Source organism: Hyperolius riggenbachi, chromosome 7, assembly GCF_040937935.1.
Source record: "Hyperolius riggenbachi isolate aHypRig1 chromosome 7, aHypRig1.pri, whole genome shotgun sequence".
Classification (NCBI taxonomy): domain Eukaryota; kingdom Metazoa; phylum Chordata; class Amphibia; order Anura; family Hyperoliidae; genus Hyperolius; species Hyperolius riggenbachi.
Window position 1 is genome coordinate 60,359,998 of NC_090652.1, and position 18,723 is coordinate 60,378,720.

Below are 18,723 nucleotides of genomic sequence, written 5' to 3' on the forward strand. Positions count from 1 at the left end.
CCATCAGATAAAAATCTTTGCAAGATGCTGAACACGTTCAAAAGATCAATATCTGCAAAAGATCTGTTCCTGCAAAAGATCCGTTCCTGCAAAATGCATTCATAGTCTATGATATCTGCAGATCCTCATACACACCTTGTTTAACAGACAATTATCTGCAGATCAGACAATCATCTGCAGATCTGAAGATCCATCCTGGTGGATCTGATCTGCAGATGAATGTTTGTTAAACAAGGTGTGTATGAGGATCTGCAGATATCATAGACTATGAATGCATTTTGCAGAAACGGATCTTTTGCAGGAACAGATCTTTTGCAGATACTGATCTGTTGCATGTGTACAGCATCTTTGTGTGCAGCATCTTGCAAAGATTTCTATCTGATGGGGAGTTCAGCTCAATAGAATAGACTTTGTAGGTATGGCCCTCATACTACATGGAAGGGGGTAAAATTGGTCTGTGATCCTTCATTTTCCAAAGACTATGGTCTGATGTGTGTATGCACCCTGAGTGTGTGTGTGTGTGTGGGGGGGGGGGGGGGGGCGGTTGGTGGTACCGGGCCTAGGGCACTGGGAAGTCCAAATCCGGCCCTGATTATGTCTATACTATTGAGTGTCCTCTGGCTCAGTCCCCCTGTTTGTTTTGTCCCCTTGTTTTTTCCCCAGTTTTTCTCCGTTTTGATTGCCTGATGAAGCGGGAGCTTTGCCCGTGAAACGCGTTGCATAACCTGGAGAATCCCCAATAAACAATACTGTTGTTTGTCTACAGCTCATTGGCTGGTCTTTGCTTAAGGGAGGTGAATCCACCCACATCCCTCCGATTTTAAAACGTTTTCCAAACGGAATTCTTTTACACTTTCTGGCGCCTCTGTTGTCTGACGATTACATTGAATAGTCCACCCTGGGTGGAGGGGTGCATCCCCATCTCTTTCTTTCCTGTCTACAGAGAGCGACATTTTATACCTGAGTGGGGTCAGGTTATAATTCTCCCCACCTGCCGTTTTAGTGGTTGCCTGTGTGGTAACCCAATTTTGTGAGTATATTAATTATTGATTACTTTTATTTTCAATTATTCTAACATACTACACCATATCGGGCTCTCGGTCTCATTTGTCTTTTCATAAGCTACTGTCAGATTGCGTATTGCTTTCCGTCTTTTTCAAGACGCTGTGATCCCTGTGCGTTTGCTTTTGCTGTTTTTTTTTTTGTTTTTTTTTGTCGCTGCCCGTGACCCCGTACCCTGCTTGGGGTCATGGCCTCGTCCTCCCGGAGGCGTGTGCGTGACGAGGAGTTGCTGGATGTCCTCGAGGCAAGCGACAGTGAAGACGAGCTCCTAGAGGAATCGACAGACAGCGAGGTTCCCGGTAACCTGTCTTCGGAGACGGAGACCAGTGATGAGGAAGCCGAGGAGCCAGTGACGGTCGCACGCACCTGGTGTGAGCTGGGGAGCCCCACTCAAGCTCCGCCACCCAGGTTCCCCTTCACAGGGGCACCCGGGCAGAAGATCGCGTGCGACGAGAGTTCGCTGTCCTCTCTGGAGCTCTTCCTGACTGATGACGTCATCCGCAAAATCGTTGAGGAGACGAATCGCTATGCAGCGCAACATCAGCAGGAATCTTCTCTACCCAGGTTCTCTCGGAGCAGGAAGTGGGAACCTGTGACCAGCAACGACATCTGGGTGTTCCTGGGGCTCGTCATCCTCCAGGGAGTTGTTGGTAAGCCACTGCAGAAGTGGTACTGGACCACTAATAAGATCCTCAGTACGCCCTTCTTTGGATCTGTTATGTCCGAGCCACGGTATACCCTCATCATGAAGTATTTGCACTTCGGAAACAACGAGGAGTTTGATGAGGCCACCCATCCCGCACCCAAGCTGAAAAAAATTTGGGACATATACCAGATGATTGTTGCGAACTTCAAGGCTGTGTATGTTCCAGATCGCGACATCACGGTTGACGAAAGCCTCATGGCATATAAGGGGAGACTGAGCTGGGTGCAATTTATTGCATCAAAAAGGGCACGCTTTGGGGTGAAGTCGTTTATGCTCTGTGAGGCCAACTCTGGGTACATCTGGAACTCTGTAATTTACACGGCCAAAGGCACCAAATTTGCCCCTCAGTTCAGCCAGTTTGGGTGTGCCACCTCCTCTGTCCTAACCCTAATTGAGCCATTGCTGGATCAGGGGTACTGCCTGACGACAGACAATTTCTACAGCTCCCCTGAACTTTTTGATTACCTGGTCCAGCATAAAACCGATGCCTATGGTACCTTGAGGGCTAACCGTTGCAATCTGCCGCCGGCCTTTTCTGCCAGGAAGCTGAAAAAGGGGGAGGTCGTTGCCTGGCAGAAAGGCAAAATGATGGCTCTAAGGTGGAAGGACAAACGTGATGTATGTGTCCTCAGCACTATTCATAATGCCGAGACTGTCCGCACCACCAACAGGAGTAAACAGGAGGTGGATAAACCCAAAGCCATGCTGGATTACAACAACACTATGGGGGGTGTGGACAGGGCTGATGGAGCCATGACCTTCTATCCGGCTGTCCGCAAGCAGCAGCGGAAATATTATAAAAAAAAATTCCGCCACTTACTTGAGCAGTGCTTGTGGAATGGCTATGTGCTATACAAGAAAAGCTGTGTAAGGCCTGTACCCCACCACGACTTTGTCTGGCAGCTGACGGAAGCAATCTGCATGAAGTACCCCCCACCAGAGTCAACATCTAGACCGGGGCGCAGGGCATCATATGTCGTGAATCCGGCACGGCTTTCAGGGAGACACTTTGTGGAGTACTTGCCACCGACCCCACAGAAAGCAAACCCTACAAGAAGGTACGTTGTTTGCTGCAATAAGAAGGACAAGGATGGCAAAAAGATGCGGAAGGAGACCCGCACTTATTGCCCAGATTGTGACGTGCCACTTTGCGCATTACCATGCTTCAAGATCTACCACACTAAAGAAGTGTTCTAAAGTACACTTGTACCCTGTATAATTTTGTTTCTGCCTTCATTTATTTATTTCTGCATTGATTTATTTATTTCTGCATTTTCTTTATATTTCTGCATTGAGGAAAAATGCAAGGTATTTCAGTTTGTTATTAATAAATTTTATTTTATTTTTGACAAGAATTAGTGTTTGACACTTTTATTATACTCAGAATGTATACTAAACTCTTGCTTGGCTCATTTTGGTAAGTTACAGGAAAAAAGGTGCTGAAAATTAAATGTACCGCTTTTTGCACAGAAATCCTTGGGAATCAGAACGCCGAGGTGGTTAAGGTTCCCTTTAAAGGAGAACTGTAGTGAATGGTATATGGAGGCTACCATATTGATTTCCTTTTAAGCAATACCAGTTACCTGGCTATCCTGCAGATCCTCTGTCTCCAATACTTTTAGCCCTAGACCCTGAACAAGCATGCAGCAGATCTGGTGTTTGACATTTTTGTAAGATCTGACAAGATTAGCTGCATGCTTGTTTCTGGTGTGAGTCACACTACAGTGGCTGGATTGTGTACTGGTTAAGGGCTCTGCCTTTGACATGGGAGACCAGGGTTTGAATCCTGGCTAGGTCAAGTACCTATTCAGTAAGGAGTTCAAGGCAAGACTCCCTAACACTGCAGGGTGGCCTCTTGAGCGCATCCCTGTGGCTGCAGCTCTTGAGTGCTTTGAGTCCGACAGGAGAAAAGCGCTATACAAATGTTTGGATTATTATTATTATTATTACTGCAGCCAAATAGATCAGCAGGGCTGCCAGGCAACTGGTATAGCTTAAAAGGAAATCAATATGGCAGCCTCCATATACCTCTCACTACAGTTCTCCTTTTATGCAACCTAATGGTTCTATTGCATTGAGCATAAATGGTACATTTTAGGCTAGCTTCACTTACTACTGTAGTGGTACAGTGCTTAGGGTGACGTGCCCACCACACAGTGAGATCTGGGTTCGATTCCCAGCTATGGTATGATGTATGCTGGTTTTTAAAATAGTATAATTCCCTGGCAGAAGAGACCCTCCTCCCTCTGGTAGGAGGGAGGGAGGAGGGAACAGGTAGAAGGGGAGGAGGGAGATTAAAATCTCCCTAGCAGAGTGTGTAGCAGCTGTCCCATAACTAATTAGTGTAGGCAGACAACTGAGTCAAATGGTATAAAGCAGTGTTCCCCAACCCTGTCCTCAAGGCCCACCAACAGTACATGTTTTGTGGAAACCCTCAGAGGTAGTTAATCAGCTCTGCTGAGACACTAATTACCTCTCCTGTGCATGATTGTGGTTTTCTGCAAAACATGCACTGTTGGTGGGCCTCGAGGACAGGGTTGGGGAATACTATAAAGGACCTTGCTTGGAGGAAGGAGGGAGGGTGGGCGGGTCCTCCAGCAGTGATGTGTATTTCACTCAATTAGGTGTGGCTCCAGGTATTAGACCTTTTGAAACATGTTTTCTATCATTTTTCCAGCTGATAGAATTTTTTAAAACTATCAAAGTTCGCCTCCCCATTGAAATCTATTGCGGTTCGCGAACTTTTTCGCGAACCGAACCTTTCGCAGAAGTTCGCGAACAGGGTTCGCGAACCTAAAATCGGAGGTTCGGCCCATCTCTATGTATGAACGGATATCTGGAATATTTAAGCCTAGACGGAAGATAGGGGCCTTCAACTTTAATAAAGCAATTCGTGGTTTCCTGGAGCTCCACAAGAATTTTACAAAAGCACTTTCCATGCGTTTAATATCTTTGTGTTTTATAAGAATGGGCAGAGTTTGGATAGGATATAATAATCTGGCGAAACTCATCATCTTTATCAGATGAACTCTTCCTGCAAGAGATATCGGTAACTGTTCCCAATTTTTTATTTCTTTTAAAATGTTTGTGATGACTGGAGAGAAATTAAGGCTGTATACTTGTGTTATATCTCTAGGGATCTTAATGCCCAGATATACAATATAAGATGGAGCTTGCTTAAAGCAAGTGTTGAATAGAGGGCTTACTCTATAATTTCCATTAAGAAATAATAATTCACTCTTGTAATAGTTAATAGATAGACCCGACACATTACCAAAACTGTTTATAAAATCAATGACCTGCGCCAGATCCCTATTAGGATTGGCCATATAAAGTAATATGTCATCCGCAAACAAGGAGGAGTACACAATCTGTGGGCCCATCTGAATTCCCTCGAAAACACTCGATAGGGCAAGGGCACGAGACAGGGGCTCTAGGGCTAAATTAAATAATAAGGGAGAGAGTGGGCAGCCCTGTCTCGTGCCCCTCCCCAGGGAAATGGAGGAGCTCAGAGATCCTGGGATGGCAATCTTGGCAGTAGGGCAAGTGTACATCAACCTAATATAGGTGAGAAAATGACCTTGGAATCCATAGGATTCAAGTACTGTAAATAGCCATGACCATTCGATACTATCGAAGGCCTTCTCGGCATTTAAGGCCAAGAAGGCCTCCGTTCCCTTCCATCCACCTCGCAGTCTACCATATTCCAGCACTGCCAAAGTTTTTCTTATATGTAACACTGCACTTCTACCTCTCACAAACCCTACTTGGTTATCTAATATAAGACCAGGAAGGAGGTCGGCCAGCCTATCTGCCATAATTTTGGACATAATCTTAAAATCAAGATTTAAGAGAGAAATTGGCCTGAAAGAAGAAGGTCCCACAGGGCATCATTTTTCAAAAGTTTAAAAAATTCAATAGAAAGACCATCAGGCCCAGGGGCCTTTCCAAGACTCATTGTTTTAATTACTCGTAATACTTCTTGAGGTGTTATGGGAGAATTTAGGCATTGTAGCTCTATTTCAGATAATTTAGGTAATTTAACCGAGCTGATAAATTTTTTCTGATCTGTTTCAAGCGGAGTCTTGGAAGCATATAATTGTGAATAATATCTATGAAAAACCTCCATTATTTCCTCTTGACTTGTGCAAATCTTTCCCTGATGATTTCTAATTTTAGAGATCACTGATTTGGTCCATCTAGGTTTAGTTAAATTGGCCAACATCCTTCCCGCCTTGTTTCCAAATTTGAAAAAATGTGCTGCTCTAAATGATTATTATTATTATTATTATTGATTTATAAAGCGCCAACATATTCCGTGGCGCTGTACAAAGTAAGAAACAAACATGGGGTACATAATAATACAGACAATGGTGTACACCAAAATACAAGATACATAATTAGTGACAAAATACAAAGAATGATACAAAAGCAAATTATAGAATTGGTAATGACAGTGATAAAATTAACATGATGAATAAAATGTATGATGGTTACCAAGACACAAAAGGGGGAGAGAACCCTGCCCTCGGGGGCTTACAATCTAAAGGGAATGGGGGGAAACAAGAGGAGGGGTAGTATGCAGCAAATATATAGAGGCAGTGTGTTTTAGGACACCTAGTAGGAGTGCAATTTGGTCTTAGGACAAAGGGAAGTGGCCTAAGGTCTAAAAGTCTTGTCATACCTCTCCAGCCAGAAATCAGCCTCCCTTTTTGAAGCTACCCATTTATCTCTCAAAGAAGAGGAAGCTGGATTAGCGATGTAAGCAGAATATGATTGGCGAGCATCATTGCAAACTTTCTGATAATTCTCCATTGTCTTTTTCCTGTATGAGGTGGTATAAGAGATAGTTTGTCCCCTGAGGACTGCCTTGGCCGTTTCCCAGAAAAGGACTGGTTGTTTCCAATGTTGTTTATTATTAGAGCAAAAGTCCTTCCACCATATTATAATATCGGCTGCAAACTGTTCATCTGTATATAAAAACGTTGGAAAACGCAATTACCTAGTAGGTTGTTTTAAGATATTATGACATGTGGCCAAGATAGGAGCATGATCAGAAATCACTAAAGCTTTAATGTCTATGGAGTGAAAGGAGGTGAGTATATTTTTAGAAACTAAAAAGTTATCAATGCGTGAGCTAGAGGAATGGACCTGGGAGTAGAATGAATAATCTTTATCAAATGGATGGAGATGGCGCCACACGTCAATCAAGTTAGTGGTTTCCAAGAATATTTGGAGAGAGCGATCCTGTTGTCGCATGGTATTAGGTAATAATCTTATAGTTTGCCTATCCATGGAAGGATTCGGGACTGCATTAAAATCGCCCGTCACAATTATTTTGGAGGAATCAGGGGCTTGTAGTACCTCCCAAGTTAGCATTTGAAAAAATGGAGAATTATCAGAATTAGGAGCATATACACCCCAAACCAAGTATATCATGCCATTTACTTGAACTTCAAGTTTTATCCATCTGCCTTCCCTGGTATCAAAATCACAAAGAGATACTGTGCCCATAAAATTTCTATTGACTAGAGCAATGATCCCCGCTCTTCTACCCTCTGAGGGAGCACCTATGACCTGACCCACCCAGAATTTTATCATTAAATTAAAGTCCTTTTGCCTGAGATGTGACTCCTGCAAAAAAGCTATGTCGACCTTCATTTTGTCTAAGTGTCTAAGTACCTGGGTACGCTTTTGAGGTGTATTGAGACCCTTAACATTCCAAGATAGGACTTTCATGGTGGCCGAAAAGGCCCCGAGGCGAAAGGTCTCAATAAATCCCAATCATTAACATAAACACATGAGACTCGGGCAGTGTCCCAGCAACACCAACCCAAATCAGAACCTAGTAATATGAGCAGGACGGAGTAATTGAAAAATAAATGAAAAACTTGAGGGAGTCTCGAGGCAGGGGCAGTAGGGGCAGGCGGCATCCCAAAACAACAAAACTTATAACACATAACATAATTAATCATATGTTTATCTGAAGGGGCACTCAAACTGGCCAAGAGCCAGAAAGCTACACAATTACTGAGTGCACCCCTTTTTCCTCTAACCTTTAACCCATCCCAAGATCGTAGTGACTTCCTTTTTTCTGAGAGAATAACTTTTCCCAAATAATAAAATATGCACAGAATTAAACATAGAAAACTAGCCTATATAGCTGTTCCAGAAGGGAGAGGATAATCCTCTAATCCCTATACAAGCAGCAAGGTCTCACCCTCCTCCCGTAGTCCGATCGCAGGGGCTGATCATATGATTTATAATGCACATAGTATCAAACCCCACGAACCAAGAACATAAGATAAGTACACAAATAAACTTTAAAGTTCCCCATAGTAGAAGAAAAAGTATAAAGCATTATTATGAGCCAAACAGTCAAATTTCGTAAATCTCATAGGACAGAGCCCTGAGCTGAACCACTAATCTTCCCATGCCGCTGTATCCTGGCTGGAAGGCTCTTGTTGCGATAAAGTAGTGGTTGCTACGTCTGCTGAAGGCATGGTCAACTGACCAAAATCTTCAGTTTGAGAAAGTATGGATCCATTACTGTTGTTTGATCGAACAAAAGTCTCAGCGTCAGATGGTGAAAGAAATGTAGACACTTTCCCCTCCTAGGAGTAAATATGCAGCGTCGCCGGATAGTTGAGAAAGAGTCGAGTCTTTCGTTTGACTAATAGCTGACAAACTGTATTAAAGGCTTTTCTGGCTCTATTGACTTCGACTGAGTAATCAGCAAAAAGAAAGAGTCTATTCCCTTGTACTTCCAAAGACTTCTGGGCCCAATAAGCTTTCAATATAGCAGCCTTTTCCGAGTAGTCTAAGTACCGGACATTAACCGGGCGAGGTGACTTTCTTTCCAAGTTTATTGGACCAACCCGATGAGCTCTTTCTACCTTCATGAGGGTGTTTAGTCCTAAGGCCTGTGGTATCTCGGTTGAGCACAGAGCGGATAGCTCGTTTGGCTTGATGGATTCTGGTAGGCCGATCACCTGAAGATTATTTCGGCGTGACCGGTTCTCTAAATCCTCCAGTCGGTCAAAGACAATAACTTGTTTGTTACTAGAGATGTCGCGAACCTCCGATTTTCGGTTCGCGAACTTCCGCGGAAGGTTCGGTTCGCGTAAAAGTTCGCGAACCGCAATAGACTTCAATGGGAAGGCGAACTTTGAAAAATAGAAAAAATTATGCTGGCCACAAAAGTGATGGAAAAGATGTTTCAAGGGGTCTAACACCTGGAGGGGGGCATAGCGGAGTGGGATACATGCCCAAAGTCCCGGGGAAAAATCTGGATTTGACACAAAGCAGCGTTTTAAGGGCAGAAATCACATTGAATGCTAAATTGCAGGCCTAAAGTGTTTTCAAACATCTTGCATGGGTATACATCAATTAGGGAGTGTAATTAGAGTTCTGCTTCACACTGACACACCAAACTCACTGTGTAACGCACCGCAAACAGCTGTTTGCGTAGTGACGGCCGTGCTGGACTGGTGCGCACCGTGGCCAGAGTGTAGGCCGTGGCGTTTTTCAAGCCCATATGGTCGCCGGGCTGTGGTAGCTCAATGATAGAACAACAGTGACTGTCCAGCTGATCAAATTTGGTCTGACCACAATGAAGCAACGACCTTATTATCTTTTGTGTGCCACCCCCACTCGAGACACTCAAATAGCCGGCGGTCATTGCTTCATTCTGATGCGCAAGCCCCTTCACCGCGGCAAGGTAATGATCACAAAGGGGGATGTGCACATGTACATGCTTTTTGTTTTTTTGTTGCAGCCGCCCGCAGTGCAGCCAGAAAAATTAGGCAGGCATGTACACGCACCAGAAAAATTTGTGTAGCGGCCGCTGCTAGCAGCGGCCTTAAAAATTCAGGAATCCGCCTAGAGTCCTGGACCCTGTTGGTGGTGGCGGAGAAGGCAGTCAAGCGGCCTGCAGGCAGAGATGCTGTGTGTGGGGACTGACTTAGTCTTCGGTCGTGCAATAGCCCTCCGTGATCCATTCCTCATTCATTTTGATAAAGGTCAGGTACTGAACACACAGCGACTTCTCTTCTCAGTGACAATGCCTCCAGCTGCACTGAAGGTCCTTTCTGACAGGACGCTTGTGGCAGGGCAAGAGAGAAGTTGTATGGCAAATTGGGACAGCTCTGACCACAGGTCAAGCCTGCGCAACCAGTAGTCCAAGGGTCCATCGTCGCTTTTCGCAGAGTCTACATCCACACTCAAGGCCAGGTAGTCGGCTACCTGCCGGTCCAGGCGTTGGTGGAGGGTGGATCCGGAAGGACTATGGCGAGGAGTTGGACTAAAGAACGTCCGCATGTCTGACATCACCCTAAGATCGCTGGAGCGTCCTGTCCTTGCCTGCGTGGACTTGGGAGGAGGCGGGTTACTGCCAGTGGTACCTTGATTGCGTTGTGCAGCCACATCACCCTTAAACGCATTGTAAAGCATCATCGACAGCTTGTTCTGCAAGTGCTGCATCCTTTCCGCCTTGTGTTGACTTGGTAACAGGTCCGCTACTTTGTGCCTGTACCGAGGGTCTAGTAGCGTGGCCACCCAGTACAGGTCATTCGTCTTAAGTTTTTTGATACGGGGGTCCCTCAACAGGCTGGACAACATGAAAGAGGACATCTGCACAAAGCTGGATGCAGACGTACTCTCCATCTCCTCTTGCTCTTCCTCAGTGACGGGATGCAACTCCTCTTCCTCCCCCCAGCCACGAACAATACCACGGGAACGTGGAGCAGCAGAAGCCCCCTGTGACGGCTGCCGCAGTTGTTCTTCTTCCGCCGCCTCTTCCTCCTCCACAGAAACACCTTCCTCATCATCACCATCATCAGAGTCTGACTCCTCTCCTTCCCCACACGACTCCTCTTCTTCCTCCTCCTCGTCCCCCCTCTGTGCTGCCGCAGGTGTTGTGGGAACATCGGGTTCGGGTGTAAATGGCTCCCTTGACTCCTGCTGCCGTAACTCTTCTCGTTCACGCTCCTCCACAGCTGTATCCACCACTCTACGCACGGCACGCTCCAGGAAGTAGGCGTAGGGGATCAAGTCGCTGATGATGCCCTCATCGCGACTCACCAGTTTGGTCACCTCCTCCAAGGGCTCCATGACCCTGCATGCATTTCGCATCAGTGTCCAGTTGTTGGGCCACAACATCCCCATCCTCCCAGATTGTGTCCTTGTACTGTAATAATACAGGTACTGGGTGACGGCTTTCTCCTGGTCTAGCAGGCGAGAGAACATCAGCAGGGTGGAATTCCAGCGAGTCGGGCTATCGCAAATCAGGCGTCTCACCGGCAAGTTGTTTCTACGCTGAATGTCCGCAAAGTGTGCCATGGCCTTGTAAAAGCGCCTGAAAAGCCCACACAACTTCCTGGCCTGCTTCAGGACGTCCTCTAAGCCTGGATACTTGGACATAAATCTTTGCACGACCAGATTCAGCACATGTGCCATGCAGGGTATGTGTGTCAGCTTTCCCAAATTCAACGCAGCAATGATATTGCTGCCGTTGTCACACACCACGTTGCCGATCTCAAGCTTGTACGGGGTCAGCCATTGCTCCACCTGTTTGTTAAGAGCAGCCAGGAGAGCTGCTCCAGTGTGACTCTCTGCTTTCAGTCAAGACATGTCTAACACTGCGTGACACCGTCGTACCTGGCATGCAGCATAGGCCCTGGGGTGCTGGGGCTGTGTATCTGGAGAGGAGATCGCGGCACCAGCCAAGGAGGAGGAGGAGGATGACAACAGCGAAGCGGTGGTAGCAGGTAGAGAGGAGGTGGCTGGAGGCCTGCCTGCAAGCCGTGGAGGTGTGACAAGTCGGTCAGCTGCGCAACCACGTACTCCCTGCTTGCTGCCATCGGTCACCAGGTTGACCCAATGGGCTGTGTATGTAATGTAGTGGCCCTGCCCGTGCTTGGCAGACCAGGCATCCGTGGTCAGGTGGACCCTTGACCCAACGCTGTGTGCCAGAGATGACACCACTTGCCTCTCAACTGCACGGTACAGTTTGGGTATGGCCTTTTGTGAAAAATAATTGCGGCCTGGTATCTTCCACTGCGGTGTACCAATGGCCACAAACTTACGGAAAGCCTCCGACTCCACCAGCTTGTATGGTAATAGCTGGCGAGCTAATAGTTCCGCAACGCCAGCTGTCAGACGCCGGGCAAGAGGGTGACTGGCAGACATTTGCTTCTTACGCTCAAATACTTCCTTCACGGACAGCTGGGTACTGCTGTGGGCAGAGGAGAAGGAACCGCTGAAGGGAAGAGGCGGTGTGGAGGAGGGTGGCTGTGAAGGTGCAAGGGAGAAAGTGGATGAAGACGATGCACCTGAAGGAGGAAGAGGAGAAGGAGGGTGGCTTTTCTTTTGAGGGGTGCTGCTTTTCCTCAGGTGTTCTTGCCATAGCTGTTTGTGCCTTCTCTCCAGGTGCCTTCGTAAGGCACTTGTCCCTACGTGAGAGTTGGCCTTTCCACGGCTCAATTTTTGCTGGCAGAGACAACAGATGGCTTTGCTCCGATCTGAGACACACACGTGAAAAAAATTCCAAACCGCTGAACCCCCCTGGGGTGATGGCGCTACGGTGGCATCAGCAGCTGACGTTGAAGGGCATGTTGGCTGGCTGGCCATAGCTGGTGATACATGGCACCGGACACTACCCCCAGCTGTTTCTGAGGATGAGCTCCCTCTGCTTCTATCATGGAGTCGTCTCCTCCTACACCTCTCTGACTCCTCCTCTGAACTGTCCCCCTGGTCATCTCCTCTACCGGGAACATATGTGGTATCCGTATAATCGTCATCATAATCCTCCTGGCCAGCTGCGATTTCCTCAGACACCTCCTCAAGTGCACCAACTTCAGGTGGTCCACCATCATCCCCATCCAAACATGTAACGTCCATACTATCGCCACCTACCTCAGACGTATGAGGTGGTGTACCTGCGCCTTCTTGTTGTTGTTGCAGTAGTGGCTGGGAATCAGTGATTTCACCACCACCACCAAATAACTCCTGCGAAGTGTCAAATGCAGCGGATGTGGTGCTTGTTGTAGCGCTGGTGGCTGCGGGAGATGAGGTGTTCTGTGTTAAATACTCAAGCACCTCCTCACGATTTTGGGAAGTGATGGCACGTGCCTTCTTCTGAGCACTGTATTTTGGGGCAGGTCCACACGAAATCACAGCAACACCACCTCGCACAGCCACAGACCTGCCGGTGCCTGGTGGCCTTCCTCTGGGTCTGCCTCTACCTCTTCCTCTACCTGGTTTGTCCATTTTGTCCATCTCGGGGGTATGCTAGCTATATGCAGTGAGGTGGGTTCTCACTCAACACAACAGGTAGTTAGATGCAGTGAGCTGGGTTCACTGAACACAACAGGTAGTTAAGATGCAGTGAGCTGGGTTCACTGAACAGTAAAGGTACTTAAGATGCAGTGAGGTGGGTTCTCACTCAACACAACAGGTAGTTAGATGCAGTGAGGTGGCCAGGTGGGTTCTCACTCAACACAACATGTAGTTAGATGCAGTGAGCTGGGTTCACTGAACAGTAAAGGTACTTAAGATGCAGTGAGGTGGGTTCTCACTCAACACAACAGGTAGTTAGATGCAGTGAGGTGGCCAGGTGGGTTCTCACTCAACACAACAGGTAGTTAGATGCAGTGAGCTGGGTTCACTGAAACCATCAGGTAGTTAGATGCAGTGAGCTGGGTTCACTGAACAGTAAAGGTACTTAAGATGCAGTGAGGTGGGTTCTCACTCAACACAACAGGTAGTTAGATGCAGTGAGGTGGCCAGGTGGGTTCTCACTCAACACAACAGGTAGTTAGATGCAGTGAGCTGGGTTCACTCAACACAATGCTAGGTATATGCAGTGATGAGGTGGGTTAAGTAAACACAACAGGTACTGGGTAGTTAGATGAAGTGAGCTGGGTTCACTGAACAGTAAAGGTACTTAAGATGCAGTGAGGTGGGTTCTCACTCAACACAACAGGTAGTTAGATGCAGTGAGGTGGCCAGGTGGGTTCTCACTCAACACAACAGGTAGTTAGATGCAGTGAGCTGGGTTCAATCAACACAATGCTAGGTATATGCAGTGATGAGGTGGGTTAAGTAAACACAACAGGTACTGGGTAGTTAGATGCAGTGAGCTGGGTTCACTGAACAGTAAAGGTACTTAAGATGCAGTGAGGTGGGTTCTCACTCAACACAACAGGTAGTTAGATGCAGTGAGGTGGCCAGTTGGGTTCTCACTCAACACAACAGGTAGTTAGATGCAGTGAGCTGGGTTCACTCAACACAACGCTAGGTATATGCAGTGATGAGGTGGGTTAAGTAAACACAACAGGTACTGGGTAGTTAGATGCAGTGAGCTGGGTTCACTGAACAGTAAAGGTACTTAAGATGCAGTGAGGTGGGTTCTCACTCAACACAACAGGTAGTTAGATGCAGTGAGGTGGCCAGTTGGGTTCTCACTCAACACAACAGGTAGTTAGATGCAGTGAGCTGGGTTCACTCAACACAACGCTAGGTATATGCAGTGATGAGGTGGGTTAAATAAACACAACAGGTACTGGGTAATTAGATGCAGTGAGCTGGGTTCACTGAACAGTAAAGGTACTTAAGATGCAGTGAGGTGGGTTCTCACTCAACACAACAGGTAGTTATATGCAGTGAGCTGGGTTCACTCAACACCAAAAAATCTATTGTTTACAGCCAGGCTCTGAGGTATAACCGAATATGTTCTAATTCAGAGGACAGAGACAGACAACTTATGTCGCTACGTAATATATTCATAGATCAGGGATATCATCCACGAATCGTTGATGATCAAATACACAGAGCAACTTTAAAATCTAGAGAGGAACTATTGAAGTACACACCAAATACTGAAAACAACAGAGTCCCAATAGTGGTCACCTACAATCCAAGATTAACCACTTCAGCCTTCAGTCGTTTTCACTTTATGCATCCGAGCAATGTTCACCTCCCATTCATTAGCCTATAACTTTATCACTACTTATCACAATGAACTGATCTATATCTTGTTTTTTTCGCCACCAATTAGGCTTTCTTTGGGAGGTACATTTCGCTAAGAGCCACTTTACTTTAAATGCATTTTAACAGGAAGAATAAGAAAAAAACGGAAAACATTCATTATTTCTCAGTTTTCAGCCATTATAGTTTTAAAATAATACATGCCTCCATAATTAAAACTCACGTATTGTATTTGCCCATATGGGACATATGGGCAAATACAATACGTGAGTTTTAATTATGGAGGCATGTATTATTTTAATACACCGTTAAAAGTATGTCCCTATAACAATGTATGGCGACAATATTTTATTTGGAAATAAAGGTGCATTTTTTCCGTTTTGCATCTATCACTATTTACAAGTTTAGAATAAAAAAATATATAGAAATATTTCATCTTTACATTGATATTTAAAAAGTTTAGACCCTTAGGTAAATATTTACATGTTTTTTTTTATTATTGTAATGTTTTTTTTTTTTATATTAAACATTTTATATGGGTATTTTTTTGGGAGGGTGGGATGTAAACATTACTTTTATAATGTAAATGTGTGTTAAGTTTTATTTTTTTTACTTTTAGTTGTAGTTTTACTTTCTGGCCACAAGATGGCGGCCATGAGTTTGTTTACATGACGTCACTCTAAGAGTAACATACTCTTAGAGGGACGTATGGGGGACGCAACAGCCAGAAAAAGCGGAGCTTCTGAGAGAAGCTGTCGCTTTTTCTGCGGGGGAGAGGAATCTGATCAGGCACCATAGCCCGATTCACTGATTCGTGAAATAACGATCCGCGGCCTGGAGCACGCGTGCACGCGCGCGATCGGCCGCGGGAGCGCACGGACGTGCACATGGCCTCCTGGGCATAGCTAGTACGTCCAGGAGGCCAAAGTAGTTAAAGACACTGAGGAAGATATCAAAAGCCCTGCAACCTATACTTCACAAAGACAAACGCCTGAAAGAAGTTTTTCCTGATTTACCACTGCTTGCTTTTAGACAACCTCCCAATTTGAGACAAATGATTATCAGAAGTGCATTATCTACACCAGAAACTCCAGGCACTTTACCCTGCAATAACGCAAGGTGTGAGACCTGCCCTTATATCTTGAGCACAAGCCAAATACAAATACCAAACTCACAGAAATATCATCAAATATCAGACCAATTTTCCTGTGAGTCATCCAATGTTGTATACATGATACGCTGCATGAAATGCCCCTCAAGAGGAATCTATATAGGAGAAACAGGACAAAAACTGCGCACAAGAATGAACCATCACCGCTTTAAAATTAATGAGGGTAAAATAGACACACCAGTGGGCCAACACTTCTGTTAACCAGGACACAGCATGCAAGATCTCAAAGTACTTATTCTTAAGGGTAACTTCAAAAATGATCAATCAAGAAAGATTTCTGAGTACAAATTTATGAAGATGTTCAAGACATTAACAGAAGGGTTAAATTGTGGAACGGGATTCATGACTCCTTATGTAACATGATTGACTTGGCTTCATGATCTTCAGAAACCTGCTGGATTTCATGTTTGCTTGCATGAGCTCACTGGCTCCAGCCTGCTGATCACCTGACATCTAACTACTAAACAGCAACCAGCACAACTGCCATCTTCGTGTTTAGTATTTACCTGCATCAGTGTTTTACTTCAGCTAACATCTGGAAATATGCCTGAAGAAGGGGACTAGATCCCAGAAAGCTTGCATTATTTAACTTTATCAGTTAGCCATTAAAAGGTATTACTATTACAAGACCCTATTTTTTTAATGATTTTAATATCCATCCCCCCGTCAGCTTATCACAGCGGATCGTTCCTGTGTCTCCCAGGGGGACAGCAGTGTCACACGGCTATCCCCAGTACAACGTTGCCTTAGATTGCATCGTTGTACAGACTTATTAGCGGCGATCACCGCTGGGTGACTGATGGCAGGGCGGAGCTCCGTCATCCATGCACAGATGCGCGTGCATCAGATTGTGCACTCTCCTGCAATCCCCATTCCCGATCATTCATGCCAATCAGCCTGGAGTGGTCCTGGGGTTGCCGCGCTGCTCATGCCAATCGGCGTGGAGCAGCCATTCGGCAGTTAACGGTCTATGGCTAAATGTATTAAGGTCCATATCCACCACAACATTTTCCAAATGATTTTTCCACCGACTGGTGATTTTTTTTGAGCGATGAGCAGTTGTTTCCACGATCTCAAGACGTGTATACAGGTGCACAATCAGGCAAACACTGTTTAGCGACACACGCCATTAATGACGTCAAGGAGGATCGGATCTCTATGATCCCCGATGACTCCGCACAAAGTACCACAATCGCTTAACTTCCTGTTTGTGACCGTCGTGCAACGGCGCATGACATCACGAGCAGGAGTCGCTGGACGCTTGTCGTCAAGGGGATGTAGTTTGACCTGTAGGGTTGTGAGTACTCAGCTTTAGAGGCAGAGGATCAGTGGGGCTGATAGGCAGCTGGCATTCAGTGACATAGCTAAGGAGCTGTGGGCCCCAGTGCAAGTTTTACATGGGGCCCCCCCAAGCACTCTATACATAACAATTGTTATGGCGCACCAAAACCTGCCAAGGACAGCTGCAGTGTCAGAGGTGCAAGAAGTGGATGGGAAACAGTGTGCTAAGGATTATTACTATTCAAAGCATCTATAGAAGTGATTATTACCAGCACAGGACCAACAAAGAGCTAATACTGAGATAGAGGGAGGACCCTTCAGGGCCCCTCTAGCCCAAGGGCTGCGTTTCGGTCGCTACCTCAGCACCCCCTATTGCTACAGCTCTGCTGGCATTGCTTAAAAGGAAATAAATACGGCAGCCTCCACATACCTCATACTTCAGTTGTCCTTTAAGTACTTTTTTACTTGCCAGGTGCTGAAAATTATTTATGAGGTAAGATTAAAAAAAACAAAAACAAACAAACAAATATACACAACAGCATTTCCTGGATAGAAACTCAGTAAATATAACTTTGCATATAGTTTCCACCGTTATTTGTCTACAACTGTCTCTCGCTCTCTCACTTTCCTCTCTCTCTCCCATCTTGCTCTCCTCCCCTCCTTCGCCCCTTCTTCCATACTTCTTAGTCTATAGCACAGATGTGGATGATAGATGTTATTCTGTACCTTCTTGTGCTTCGTTGTGAAGCCATCTCTGTATTCTGGGTTGTTATATGATCGGTTGGTCTGTGTCGGTGTATCGGCTCTTCTCCCCTGACGGTTTTCTCTCTGGGCCTCGCAGTAGACTTTAGCTCCGTCTCTGAGCCTCTCTCACTTTCACTTCATGTAAAATCAGCCCAAAGTCTGACACATCTGTCCCTCCCATACAGGAATCCTGCAGTGTCACTGCTACAGGATATACAACGAACTGTGGACTGCAAAGGAATGTGGACTGCAGATATATATCTATATATTTGTCATGCATGTACCATCACAGAAACCTAAGTTACTAATAAAGCTAATGTCAAGTATAGCAGCATGTAAAAGCACATATAATACTTTGAGTACTACCTATAATGAGAACTGTAGGGGCACATGGTGGCATAGTGGTTAGCTCACTGCAGCACAGCGTCCCTGGTGCGAATCCCAGGGCAAAGCACTATCTGCAATGAGTTTTTATGTCTTCATTAGCTGGATAATGTGCTGGATAATTAAGGGCTCTGCCTCTGACACAGGAGACCTGGGTTCATATCTCAGCACTTCCTGTTCAGTAACCCAGCACCTATTTATTGGGCAAGACTCCCTATCACTGCTAATGCCTGTAGAGCAGGGGTCTCAAACTCAATTTACCCGGGGGCCGCAGGAGGCAAAGTCAGGATGAGGCTGGGCCACATAAGGGAGTTCACGTGTCCCCGCCGCAAAATGAGGGCTGCAGAGCCCCCAAATCGCCCCGGGGGGCAATCCGCCGGCATTTCCT

General features: G+C 45.9%; 1 protein-coding gene across 1 annotated transcript in view; it reads right to left on the bottom strand.

The window, feature by feature from the left end:
* LOC137525525 (synaptonemal complex protein 1-like) overlaps positions 1 to 18,052 on the bottom strand; it is a 373,754-nt gene extending 355,702 nt beyond the window's left edge. The window contains exon 1 of the mRNA XM_068246650.1: positions 17,934 to 18,052. Coding sequence (XP_068102751.1) covers positions 17,934 to 17,959 — 26 coding nt within the window. The 5' untranslated portion in view covers positions 17,960 to 18,052. The remainder of the gene's footprint in view (positions 1 to 17,933) is intronic.
* Positions 18,053 to 18,723: the final 671 nt, after the last annotated feature.